The sequence below is a fragment of the Geotrypetes seraphini genome, chromosome 2, assembly GCF_902459505.1.
Source record: "Geotrypetes seraphini chromosome 2, aGeoSer1.1, whole genome shotgun sequence".
In the NCBI taxonomy this organism is placed as follows: domain Eukaryota; kingdom Metazoa; phylum Chordata; class Amphibia; order Gymnophiona; family Dermophiidae; genus Geotrypetes; species Geotrypetes seraphini.
In genome coordinates, this window is record NC_047085.1 from 229,781,385 (window position 1) to 229,794,560 (window position 13,176).

The following is a 13,176-nucleotide window of genomic DNA, read 5'->3' on the forward strand; positions in this document are numbered from 1 at the left end:
CACATCTGGTGTAGTAAGCATTGATTTTGTTTGAAAGTGCAGTCTACAACAGTGGTCTCAAACTTGCGGCCCGCCAGGTACTATTTTGAGGCCCTCAGTATTAAAAATAATGGGATTGAGGACTAGGCTGTGACAATGGCAGATGAGGTTCAACGTGGACAAGTGTAAAGTGATGCATGTTGGTAACAAAAACCTTATGCACAAATATAGGATGTCCGGGGCAGTACTTGGAGAGACTTCTCAGGAAAGGGACTTGGGAGTTCTGATCGACAAGTCGATGAAGCCGTCCGAGCAATGTGTATCGGCGGCGAAAAAAGCGAACAGAATGCTAGGAATAATAAAGAAGGGGATCACAAACAGATCAGAGAAGGTTATCATGCCGTTGTACTGGGCCATGGTGCGCCCTCACCTGGAGTACTGCATCCAGCACTGGTCGCCGTACATGAAGAAGGACACGGTACTACTCGAAAGAGTCCAGAGAAGAGCGACTAATATGGTTAAGGGGTTGAAGGAGCTGCCATATAGCGAAAGATTAGAGAAACTGGGCCTCTTCTCCCTCAAACAGAGGAGATTGAGAGGGGACACGATCGAAACATTCAAGGTACTGAAGGGGATAGACTTAGTAGATAAGGACAGGTTGTTCACCCTCTCCAAGATAGGTAGAACGAGAGGGCACTCTCTAAAGTTGAAAGGGGATAGATTCCATACAAATGTGAAAGTTCTTCTTCACCCAGAGTGGTAGAAAACTGGAATGCTCTTCCGGAGTCTGTCATAGGGGAACACACCCTCCAGGGATTCAAGACAAAGTTAGGCAAGTTCTTGCTGAACAAGGGCGTACGCTCGTAGGGCTAGTGTCAGTTAGGGCGCTGGTCTTTGACCAGAGGGCCGCTGCATGAGCGGACTGCTGGGCATGATAGACCACTGGTCTGAACCAGCAACGGCAATTCTTATATTCTTATGAAAACTTGTGCCTTAAGTGTTCGGCAGTTGCGTTTTGGAACGTTGCCCACCTCACTGCTGTAACCTCATGCAAGTGCTTTCCTGTGTGCTTTCCTGCGTCTGTACACAATTGTGAGGTGGAGTGGAGAGGAGAATCACATACAGATGCAGGAAAGTGCTTGTGTGAGGTTACAGCAGTGAGGCGGGCAATGTTCCAGAACATAAGGTAACCATTGGAGGTAGTGCAGCTTGTGCGTGTGTCCAATGTTGGAGGAGGTGAGAGCTGAAGGCAGTTGCGGATGTGATCGGACACTTAAGGCACAAGTTTTCCTTAAAAGAATCATTCTTTATAATACCGAGGGCCTCAAAATAGTTGGTCCAAAATCTTGTCTCTTGCAATTGATACTTTTTCACTTTCTGCATTTTGCACTGCTTTCAGCTGTGTATTGCTGAAATTATCAGAAGCAATTAAGGAAAGGTTTATAAACTATAACGGTTATACTTTATAAATCTTTCCTTTATTGCTTCTGATAATTTCAAATAATCCACAGTTTGGATTTGTAGGTACTTACCTCATGCAAAGTTAACATTTCTTTAATAAGACAACTATTTTTTCTGCGGCCCTCCAAGTACCGCTTGTCTACAAGGAATGTCCCAGGCAGTTCCATCCAAGGAGATTTGTAGGGTGGATACATGGTCCACCCTCCACACTTTAACAAAACTTTACGGGGTAGATGTAGCGGCACAACTGGATGTTGCTCTTGGGTCCTCAGTGTTAGCAGGCTCATTTGCCCCACCCTAGACTCAGGGGACTGCTTTGGTACAGCCCACTGGTTCAAGACTCGTATACCTTTTGCACTAGAAGGGAAGATTAGATTCTTACTCAATCTTGTTTCTAGTAGAAAGGCATATGAGTCTTGAAGGCCTGCTTACTGTCTCAAACAAGAGGTATTGTGTGGTGCAGTGGTTGGAGCTACAGCCTCGGCACCCTGAGGTTGTGGGTTCGAATCCCGCATTGCTCCTTGTGACTCTGGGCAAGTCACTTAATCACCATTTCCCCAGGTACAGTAGATAGAGTAGGAGCCTGCCAGGACAAATAGGGAAAAATGCTTGAGTACCTGAATAATTTGTAATCCACATAGAATTGTAGGATATGCAGAATATAAATTATAAACAAAGACAAGTATGTATTTCCAGGTGCTGGACTTTCTCCTGTCCAACAGATGTGAATGATGAGAATTCTCTATTGCAAAAGACAACATAAGAACATAAGAAACGCCTTTGCCGGATCAGACCTAGGTCCATCTAGTCCGGCGATCCACACACCCAGTTAGGTGCTCCTTATTGGAGACCCGGATTTCCCGTATCCCCCGATGTGATTTGCAAGAAGGTATGAATCCAACTTGCGCTTGAAACCCAGAAAGTAGTCTCTGCCACAACCTCCTCTGGGAGAGCATTCCAAGCACCCACCACTCGTTGTGTGAAACAGAACTTCCCGACATTTGTCCTGAACCTGCTGCCGCTCAGTTTCAGGCTATGACCTCTTGTCCGTGTCACATCTGAAAATGTCAGTAATGCTGTTTCCTGGTCAATTTTATCAAATCCTTTTAATATTTTAAAAGTCTCTAACAAATCTCCTCGCAGTCTTCTCTTTTCGAGGGTGAACAGTCCCAGTTTTCTGAGGCGTTCTTTGTAGCTCAAATTCTCCATACCTCTGGCTAGTTTCGTGGCTCGCCTCTGCACATTCTCCAGCAGAGTTATATCCTTCTTAAGGTATGGAGACCAGTGTTGGACACAGTATTCTAAGTGTGGTCTGACCATTGCTCTGTAAAGTGGCATTATGACATCTTCCGATCTACTCGTGATCCCCTTCTTAATCATGCCCAACATCCTGTTTGCTTTCCTCGCCGCCGACACACATTGAGCCGATGGTTTTAGGGTTCTGTCTATCAGTACCCCCAAATCCCTTTCTTGTTCGCATTTGGCTAATGTCACACCCAATATCCTATATTCATGTTCTTTGTTTTTCTTTCCCAGATGCATTACCTTGCATTTGTCTGCTTTAAAATTCATCTGCCACTTTATCTCCCACTTTTCCAGCTGGTTCAGATCCTTCTGAAGATCCTCGCAGTCCCTTTTGAGAGCCCACCACCCGACATAGTTTTGTATCATCTGCAAACTTGATTATATTGCATGTTGTCTCCTCTTCCAGGTCATTTATAAAAATATTGAACAAGATGGGCCCAAGAACAGAGCCCTGGGGCACGCCGCTAGTCACCTTCTCCCAGTCCGAGAATTTCCCATTTATGCTTACTCTCTGCCTTCTGTTCTCTAACCATTTGCCGATCCATCTGTGCACTTCTCCTCCTATTCCATGACTTAGTAATTTACTCATAAGCCTTGCGTGCGGGACCTTGTCAGATGCTTTCTGGAAGTCCAAGTAAATTATGTCCACTGGTTGTCCACTATCCATGTGTTTGTTCACCTTCTCAAAGAATTGAAGTAAATTTGTCTAACACGACTTCCCTTTCCTGAAGCCGTGTTGACTAGCTCTTATTAGGTTGTGATCTTCCAGATGTTGTACAATGTTATCTTTAATTATTGCTTCAATTAGCTTCCCAGGGACCGATGTGAGACTCACATGTCTGTAGTTTCCCGGTTCACCTCTTGATCCTTTCTTGAAAATTGGGATGACATTTGCTATCCTCCAGTCGTCTGGTATTTGCCCTGTTCTAATTGACATGTTAGCTAAGGATTGTAATAGTTCCCCAATTTCCACCTTAAGTTCCTTTAATACTCTCGGGTGAATTCCGTCCAGTCCAGGGGATTTGTCATTCTTTAGTTTGTCAATCTGAAAGAATGACAAATCCCCTGGACCGGACGGAATTCACCCAAATGTGAGAACTACATAAGTGTTAGTGCCGGTTGCACTCAGGTAGGTGGATAGTCCTGTTCCACCTTATTTTGTTATGTTCCTATTGACACTAGTGTCTTTGATTATAGTCGTCAAGAGTACAGCAGATTTGGCTTTGTTGGAGTGTTCCTAGTGCCCCTCCTTTTTATTTCTCCTCTTAATAGTGCTTTGGTACAAACTGAGGAGCTGCAGCACAGCTGAGATACAAAGGTGGATTTGGAAAAAAAATTTACATGCCTTCCATGCAAGTCGCAATTAGAGATGAATAACTCACTGATTCAACTCATATGCCTTAATTCTAGAAAGAAGAATATTAAGGTAAAAATCTAATCTTCCTTTCCTAAACAGCATTTGGTATTTGATATAAAGCCATGGAGGTTTTTTGTTTTATTAGACTATATAGGACAAAGTCTACAAAGTAGTTTTGCATGGTTTTGTAATCTGTTTGACCAAGGGGCAAAATTGACAAATCTTATAATTCATGTTTGAAGGACTTCTGCCAAAAAGCACTAAAGAATTTCTAAAGATGCATAGTGCCTTTTGCAGCAGAATTTTTTAATGCCCTCCAGTGGCTAAAGATTTGGGAAAATAGGGCAAGACAATGTTTTGCACTTTAATTAGCTAAATATGGCACTGTGGATGTCATCATCTAATGGTGAGAAAAGATGGCTGAGAATAAGGGAACAACAAAAATACAGACAATATGCTCCACAAAAAAGTCTACCAAAACAATGATCAAAATGTGGAACAGATATGTATCACATCAAAATATTCAAAATTTCCATTCACAAATTCTTTAAGAATATGTTGACTGATTCAATATCCTAAAATCATTTAACTCTTGTTATAGGAAGTACTCATAAGTGGAGAGTTGAAAGACCTCAGCATTCATATCCCCCAACTCATTATACAGTCCATCCATTCTGTGGAGATGTCATAATCATTGGTCAACCATCTCCACCTTAAATAAATACAATATTCAAAATTTTCAATTGTACAAAAATCTTCAATAAATATTCAAAATAATCAAAATAGAAAGCATAACAAGGAACTTAGGGTCAGATTCACTAACCTGCCCGATCTGTGGCAGGCCAATTGACCCACAACGGGTCCTTAGTCAAATGAGAGCGATCGGACCTGGAGGATACGCTGTGGCAGGGGAAAGACATTTTAAATGAAAGAACTAGGGCTCTCAAGTTGTACTATGGGCGGTACTAGTGAAGTTCACTGTTTTGTCAACTGACTAGAAATGTTTCAGTAGATATAAAATACAAATGAATGATACTGGGGGGATTTAAAAAGGTACTGAGGGTGTAAAAAACTGTTAGTCAGCTGGGACTAATCAGAGGGGGGACAGGGTGCAGAACCTGGCAAGGATTGTGGGGTTGGATGCAGAGCCTGGCAGGGAGAATTTGGTTCAGAATGTTTTTTTTCTTGTTTTCCTCCTCTAAATCTAGAGTGCGTCTTATGGTCGGGTGCATCTTATGGAATGAAAAATACGGTATTTGCTCACATAGTGGACTCATACTCTAGTGCAGTGGTTCCCAACTAGAGAGTTGTGCGGGGACAGAAATTCCACCCGTCCCTACCAAAGTCCCACCCGTCCCCGTGAGGAATCCCCTCCGTCCCCGCCCGTCCCTATAAACTTCAGAAATAGTTATTTCATTTAGTTATGCTACTGAATTAAAGGCTCTGGAAGAAACCCATTTACAAATAAGCAAAGAGACTTTATTAATTTGGAAATATTAATTGGGAAGAATACATACTTTGTAAATGGGTTTCTACCAGAGCCTCTTTTGTTTATAAATTTTTATCAACACAACTAATATACTACTTTATCCTGAAGCAAAAAAAAAAAAAAGAATTATTTTCCTACCTTTGTTGCCTGGCTTCTGCTTTCCTCATGTTCTCATTCAGTTCCTTCCATCCACTGTCTCTCTTCCTTCTGCGTCTTCCATTTGCTCTGTTACTGTGCCTTTCCCTTTCTCCCCCTTCCAAATTGGTCTGGCACCCATCTTCTTCCCTCCGCTCCCCCCATAGTCTGGCATCTCTGTCTTCTTCCCTGCCAGCGTCTTCTCCCCACTCTCTCTTCCCCATTTCCTTTCAGCGTCCTTTCCCCCCCCCCCATCTTCCCCATGTCCTGTCAGCATCCTTCTCCTCCCTCTGTCTTCCACATGTGCTTTCAGTGTCCTTCTCCCCCCTCTGTCTTCCCCATGTCCTTTTAGCGTCCTTCTAAACTAAACTAAGCCTTAAGTTTATATACCGCATCATCTCCACGGAAGCGGAGCTCGACACGGTCTTCTCCCTCTCTGTCTTCCCCATGGCCTTTCAGCCTCCTTCTCCACCCCCACCCCCCGTCTTCCCCATGTCCTTTCAGCGTCCTTCTCCACTCCTTTGTCTTCCCCATGTGCTTTCAGCATCCTTCTCCCCCCTCTGTCTTCCACAAGTGCTTTCAGAGTCCTTGCCCCCCGCCCTTCCCATGGCCTTTCAGCGTCTTTCTCCACCCCTTTGTCTTCCCCATGTGCTTTCAGTGTCCTTACCCTCCTCTGTCTTCCACAAGTGCTTTCAGAGTCCTTCCCCCCCTCCGGCCCATCTTCCCCATGGCCTTTCAGCGTCCTTCTCCACCCCTTTGTCTTCTCCAGTGCTTTCAGCGTCCTTCTCCCCCCCTCCTTCTCTCCCGCCCAGGGTGCAGCACAGCCGGCCAGGTCCCCTTACTTTTGTGGCGCTTCCCCGACCGACTGACAACAGCCCCGGTCCGACAAACCTCCCTGCCCTTAACCGCGAATCTAAATTTCCTTCTTACAGTTGCTGTAAGAAGGTAATTTAGATTTGCGGTTAAGGACAGGGAGGTTTGTCGGACCGGGGCTGTTGTCGGTCGGTCGGGGAAGCACCACAAAAGTAAGGGGACCTGGCCGGCTGTGCTGCACCAGGGCGGATCGCCCCCCCTCCCTTGGTAGCCACTCGAGCCGCGAGGCTACTCTACTCTCCTTCTCCTTACCTGCCCTGCTTGCAGCACAGAGCCGAACAGAAGTCTTCCCGACGTCAGCGCTGACGTCGGGAAGACTTCCGTTCGGCTCTGTGCTGCAAGCAGAGCAGGTAGGGAGAAAAGCCATGCGACTTAGTACATCCAGCCCCGCAGGAACCCCGCGATCTTCGGAGGCGTCCCCACGGGATCCCCGTGACCCGAAGGGGGAACCCGCGGGTCCCCGTTCCCGTGCAGCTCTCTATTCCCAACCCTGTCCTGGAGGACCACCAGGCCGATCGGGTTTTCAGGATAGCCCTACTGAATATGCGTGGAGCAGATTTGCATGCCTGTCACTTCCATTATATGCAAATCTCTCTCATGCATATTCAGTAGAACTATCCTGAAAATCCAATCGGCCTAGTGGTCCTCCAGGACAGGGTTGAGAGCCACTGTTTTAGCATTTCTCTGAGCACAAATGAACATTAGCGGAATAAGATTTAAAAGGTGTTGCATCTGGTGTGTGTTTATTTATATTAAACAATGTATCTTTAAGCACTAGATTTAGTACACAATCAATATATATATATATTGATTGTGTACTAAATCTAGTGCTTAAAGATACATTGTTAAATATAAATAAACACACACACATATATATATATATATATATATATATATATATATATATATATATATATATATATATATATATATATATATATATATATCCCATTTTCTTTTGAGTGACCTGAATATAAGATGCCTGAGATTACTGAGAGTATATACTGCAGTCAGTAGTGAGATACTGTCAGTAATCACTCTTATAAACATTCAGTATCCTAAAAAATTCTTATATTCCTTTCTTCATTTTTTTCAGGCTTCAGATATGCCAGTTTAACGTTAGCCAAGCGTTTTCTATGGCTACATACATGCTTGTGGCAATGGCTTCCTCACTAGCCCCATTATTTTCATTTATACTTAAATGTTTTTAAAGTGCTCTGTGCTCTACTTATAAAAGTTAATAAACTTCAAACGTTAAAACTTATCTTTTAATCTTAATGTTATTCTCCTGTTCACATCGGGAAGGGACCTGTCATTCTGACATGTTTCGCCCAAAGGCTGTTTCAAGATAAGTCCCCCCTTCAATACTTTCTCTGCACCATCCCAATCTATGCAATGTTTGTGAATCAAGATCACGAACATTGCTTTTATAAGTAGAGCACAGAGCACTTTAAAAACATTTAAGTATAAAATGAAAATAATGGGGCTAGTTGAGGAAGCCATTGCCACAAGCATGTGTGTAGCCATAGAAATTGCTTGGCTAACAACAGGCATATCTGAAGCCTGAAAAAAATGAAGAAAGGAATATAAGAATTTTTTAGGATACTGAATATTTATATACATGAGAATTGGTTTAGAGGAACATCTGATTTTTCTGCTACACCACTGGAGTTATCTTTGCTGGCTCCGTTCCATGTGAGCTATTTTCTACATGTGGCGGATCCGAGGATGCGTCCTTTGGTGTCTCACTACCCCATTTTTACGCCGGCCAGAAGGACATGGAGATGGGTCTGTAAAACAGCCAAATTGTCTTCTAGGGTGTCTTTATATTTGCCTATACAGGGCAACGGAGCTTTCCAGCCGGGCATGCAAAATGCCACCTTTCTTAGGTGGCAAGCACAAGGTCTACAATATCTTTTTCACCTGTTTTCGGAGGAGGGGAGCATGGTCACATTTGCCGAGCTGCAACGAACTTTTGACCTACAGGCTAATGATTTCTTCGCCTATTATCAGATCCGTCACTATGTTCAGTCCCTCCCAGTGGCTGCCCTTACTGAAGTCTGCAGGGAGGCGCTTTCGGAACTCTTCAGCCTTTCAGCCCAACAGAGGATTCCTCTATGATTTCATATTGTGGGGATCCGGGATTGCCAACCAAATACGAATCTGGATATATTAGCGACAGCGTGGGCTAAGGACTTGCATTGCCAGTTGATTGCTCAACAGTTACAACGGGTCCTGAAGAACATTCAGAAGGTGTCACCCAATATTACTCACTGGGAAATGCAATTGAAAATTGTTCTTAGACTTTACATTCCACCGGAACGTGCAGCCTGGATGGGGATTACTGCGTCGCATTCTTGCCCAAAATGCAATCAGGCTCACGCATCTTTGAGTCACATGTTTTGGGCCTGCCCCGCAATCCAACAATTTTGGAGACATCTTGGCCTATATACCACATCGCTTTGGGGAAGGCGATGGCTTCCGCAACCGAGGGCGTTATTTGGATTTTATAATATAGACTCGCCCAAACCCAGGGGAATGTCAGCATTTATCTCCAGAGCCCTTTTGATGGGGAAAAAAAGCCATCCTCACCAACTGGCTCTCCCGTGATCCCCCGTCATATGCACAATGGAGATCCCTAATGATAGTGCACGCAACACTGGAGAGACGCATCGTGGGAGACTTGACTCATGGCCCGGGTCGCAAATTTTGTCAGGTGTGGGAGCACTTCTGGCAGGACCTCACACCGCGTGCTCGCAGTAGACTTTTGAATCTTTAAGACTTTAATCCCACTCTCAGCTGTTGGACTGGCCATGGATTCTTGGGGAGGGGAGGGGGGATGGGAGGGGAACTGATTATATTGTTGAAAATGTTATTTCCTGAATGGTACTACTATTTGTATTTGCTTCTTACTGCTGGAATAATAAAAATAATTTAAATATACATGAGATTACTGAGAAGCATGACCTAAATCTGTATCTAGTGCATCTCTTTAGGTTTTTTCTTTATGCTTCTTTCCTGTTTAGAGTATTCATTTTCTCTTCACTTTCCCCTTTTTAAGGCTGAGAAGTGCAATGTGCGCATGAAACAGCTGAAACGTCAAGTGGAGGAGGCAGAGGAAGAGGCTCAACGGGCAAATGCATTACGCAGGAAATTGCAGAGAGAGCTGGAGGATGCCACTGAAACTGCTGATGCCATGAACCGGGAAGTCAGTTCCCTTAAAAGCAAACTCAGGTAATAAATTAAAATGTGGAGAGTAACACTTTTTTGTTACAGGAGGTTATTTCCATTGAAATATATTTTAAGATTACCATGGAAAACATTACTTATACACCGCTTAGATACTTAAGTGGATATCAAATTTTAAATGAACTTGCCAACTTAAACTAACTTTCTGTTAAAAATAGATCACTCTTGGTTTAGAACATTTAGGTTGAAAATATTAATAAAGCTGTAGGATTACTTTAGTAGATTAGCAAATGGCATTACATTCTGTACATTTTCATTGCTTTTGTATAGTTTCTTTCTTTATTCTAACTTTTCCATTTCTCCTGCCTCTGCGTCACTTTTTCCCTTCCTCCTTTATATAACTTTTGAATGTAGTCCACTTTTCCCATATTCAAAGTTGCTTACATCAGTGATATTGTTTCAAGGGTTCTTATCTTTGCAAACCCAATTAGTCTTGCTTTCTGGAAAGCTGCTGCACCTGTCTCCCTTTTGATGCTGTTTGATATACAAAAAAAAGTCCAGCTTGATACAAACCCCCCACGCAGGCCAAAAAGGGGGGAAAAAAAGCCCCCAGTGAGTTGGAGACAATGGACTTTCCAACAATCGAACAAAGCCAACAGGATGCTATGAAACAGTTTATTAATGTTCAAGTTGAATAAAAGCCCAACACAGTACTGTGTTTTGGCACGTAAAATACGCCTGCATCAGGGGTACTACAAATAAAATGTATCTTATAATTAAACATAAAACGATGAATAGATAAAACACATTAAATAATAGAAAGCACAATATAATATAACACAACAGGAAAAAAAATCAAGAAATCACAAAAAAAGGTAAAATCCGTCTCTAAAAAGGAAAAAAAGAAGTTCAGAGGTTCTATGAAACCGCGCTAGCGGTTTTTAGCGCAGAGAGCCACATTGAATGGCCTGCGCTGCTCCCGACGCTCGTAGGAATTCAATGAGCGTTGGGAGCAGCACTGGCCATTCAGCTCGGCTCTCTGCGTTAAACGCTAGTGCAGTTTCGTAGAAGAGGGGGATAGAATAAAACACTATGATATTGGTGACATCAATATATACCAGTGACAAAAACCATAACAATTAGAGAATGACACGGGGACAATTTTGTCCCGTCCCTGCAAGAAATCAATTTTTCCATTCCCGTACCCGTGAGTTTTCTCTTAGAGAATGACACGGTTCCTCAAAGGAGGCTGTTGAACAAACTTGAAGGGCTGAAGTTAGGACCCAAAGTGGTGAACTGAGTTAGAAACTGGCTGTTGGACAGACGCCAGAGGGTGGTGGTTAATGGAAGTCGCTTGGAGGAAGGAAAGGTAAGTAGTGGAGTCCCTCAGGATTCGGTGCTGGGGCCGATCCTGTTCAATATGTTTGTGAGTGACATTGCTGAAGGGTTAGAAGGAAAAGTGTGCCTTTTTGCAGATGATACCAAGATTTGTAACAGAGTAGACACCGAAGAGGGAGTGGAAAATATGAAAAAGGATCTGCAAAAGTTAGAGGAATGTTCTATGGCACACATTGCACTTCTCAGCCTTAAAAAGGGGAAAGTGAAGAGAAAATGAATACTCTAAACAGGAAAGAAGCATAAGAGAAGCCAAGAGAGAGATACGTCTGGCGAAAGCACAGGCGGAAGAACAAATGGCTAAAATTGTAAAAAAGGGAGACAGAAATTTTTTCAGATATATTAATGAAAGGAGGAAGATGAAAAATGGAATTGCTAGGCTAAAAGATGCTGGGAACCAATATGTGGAAAGTGATGAGGAGAAAGCGAATGTGCTAAACAAATACTTCTGTGTTCACAGAAGAAAATCCTGGAGAAGGACCGAGATTGTCTAGCAAAGTTACACGAGAAAATGGAGTAGATTCTGCGCTGTTCACGGAGGAGGGTGTTTATGAGCAATTTGAAAAACTGAAGGTGGACAAAGCGATGGGACCAGATGGGATCCATCCCAGGATACTAAGGGAGCTCAGAGAGGTTCTGGCAAGTCCTATTAAAGACTTGTTCAACAAATCTCTGGAGACGGGAGTGATTCCTAGGGATTGGAGGAGAACGGATGTGGTCCCTATTCATAAAAGTGGTCACAGGGATGAAGCAGGAAACTACAGGCCGGTGAGCCTCACTTCAGTTGTTGGAAAAATAATGGAAGTTTTGCTGAAAGAAAGGATAGTGTACTTCCTTGAATCTACTGGGTTACAGGATCCGAGGCAACATGGCTTTACAAAAGGTAAATCGTGCCAAACGAACCTGATTGAATGTTTTGATTGGGTGACCAGAGAGCTGGATCGAGGACATATGCTAGATGTAATTTACTTGGATTTCAGCAAAGCCTTTGATACAGTTCCTCATAGGAGGCTGTTGAACAAACTTGAAGGGCTGAAGTTAGGACCCAAAGTGGTGAACTGGGTCAGAAACTGGCTGTTGGACAGTCGCCAGAGGGTGGTGGTTAATGGAAGTTGCTCGAAGGAAGGAAAGGTGAGTAATGGAGTCCCTCAGGGATCAGTGCTGGGGCCAATCCTGTTCAATATGTTTGTGAGTGACATTGCTGAAGGGATAGAAGGAAAAGTGTGCCTTTTTGCGGATGATACCAAGATTTGTAACAGAGTAGACACCGAAGAGGGAGTGGAAAATATGAAAAAGGATCTGCAAAAGTTAGAGGAATGGTCTAATGCCTGGCAACTAAAATTCAATGCAAAGAAATGCAGAGTAATGCATTTGGGGATTAATAATAGGAAGGAACCGTATATGCTGGGAGGAGAGAAGCTGATATGCACGGACGGGGAGCGGGACCTTGGGGTGATAGTGTCCGAAGATCTAAAGGTGAAAAAATAGTGTGACAAGGCAGTGGCTGCTGCCAGAAGGATGCTGGGCTGTATAAAGAGAGGCGTAGTCAGAAGAAGGTGTTGATGCCCCTGTACAGGTCATTGGTAAGGCCCCACTTTGAGTATTGTGTTCAGTTTTGGAGAGCGTATCTGGCGAAGGACGTAAGAAGACTTGAGGCGGTCCAGAGGAGGGCGATGAAAATGATAAGAGGCTTGCGCCAGAAGACGTATGAGGAGAGACTGGAAGCCCTGAATATGTATACCCTAGAGGAAAGGAGAGACAGGGGAGATATGATTCAGACGTTCAAATACTTGAAGGGTATTAACGTAGAACAAAATCTTTTTCAGAGAAAGGAAAATGGTAAAACCAGAGGACATAATTTGAGGTTGAGGGGTGGTAGATTCAAAGGCAATGTTAGGAAATTCTACTTTACGGAGAGGGTGGTGGATGCCTGGAATGCGCTCCCGAGAGAGGTGGTGGAGAGTAAAACTGTGATTGAGTTCAAAGAAGCGTG

General features: G+C 43.5%; 1 protein-coding gene across 2 annotated transcripts in view; it reads left to right on the top strand.

Moving 5' to 3' along the window:
* MYH9 (myosin heavy chain 9) overlaps nt 1–13,176 on the top strand; it is an 807,001-nt gene that overhangs the window by 782,153 nt on the left and 11,672 nt on the right. For both annotated transcript variants that reach the window (XM_033935132.1, XM_033935133.1), the window contains exon 40: nt 9,661–9,833. In XM_033935132.1, coding sequence (XP_033791023.1) covers nt 9,661–9,833 — 173 coding nt within the window. The remainder of the gene's footprint in view (nt 1–9,660; nt 9,834–13,176) is intronic.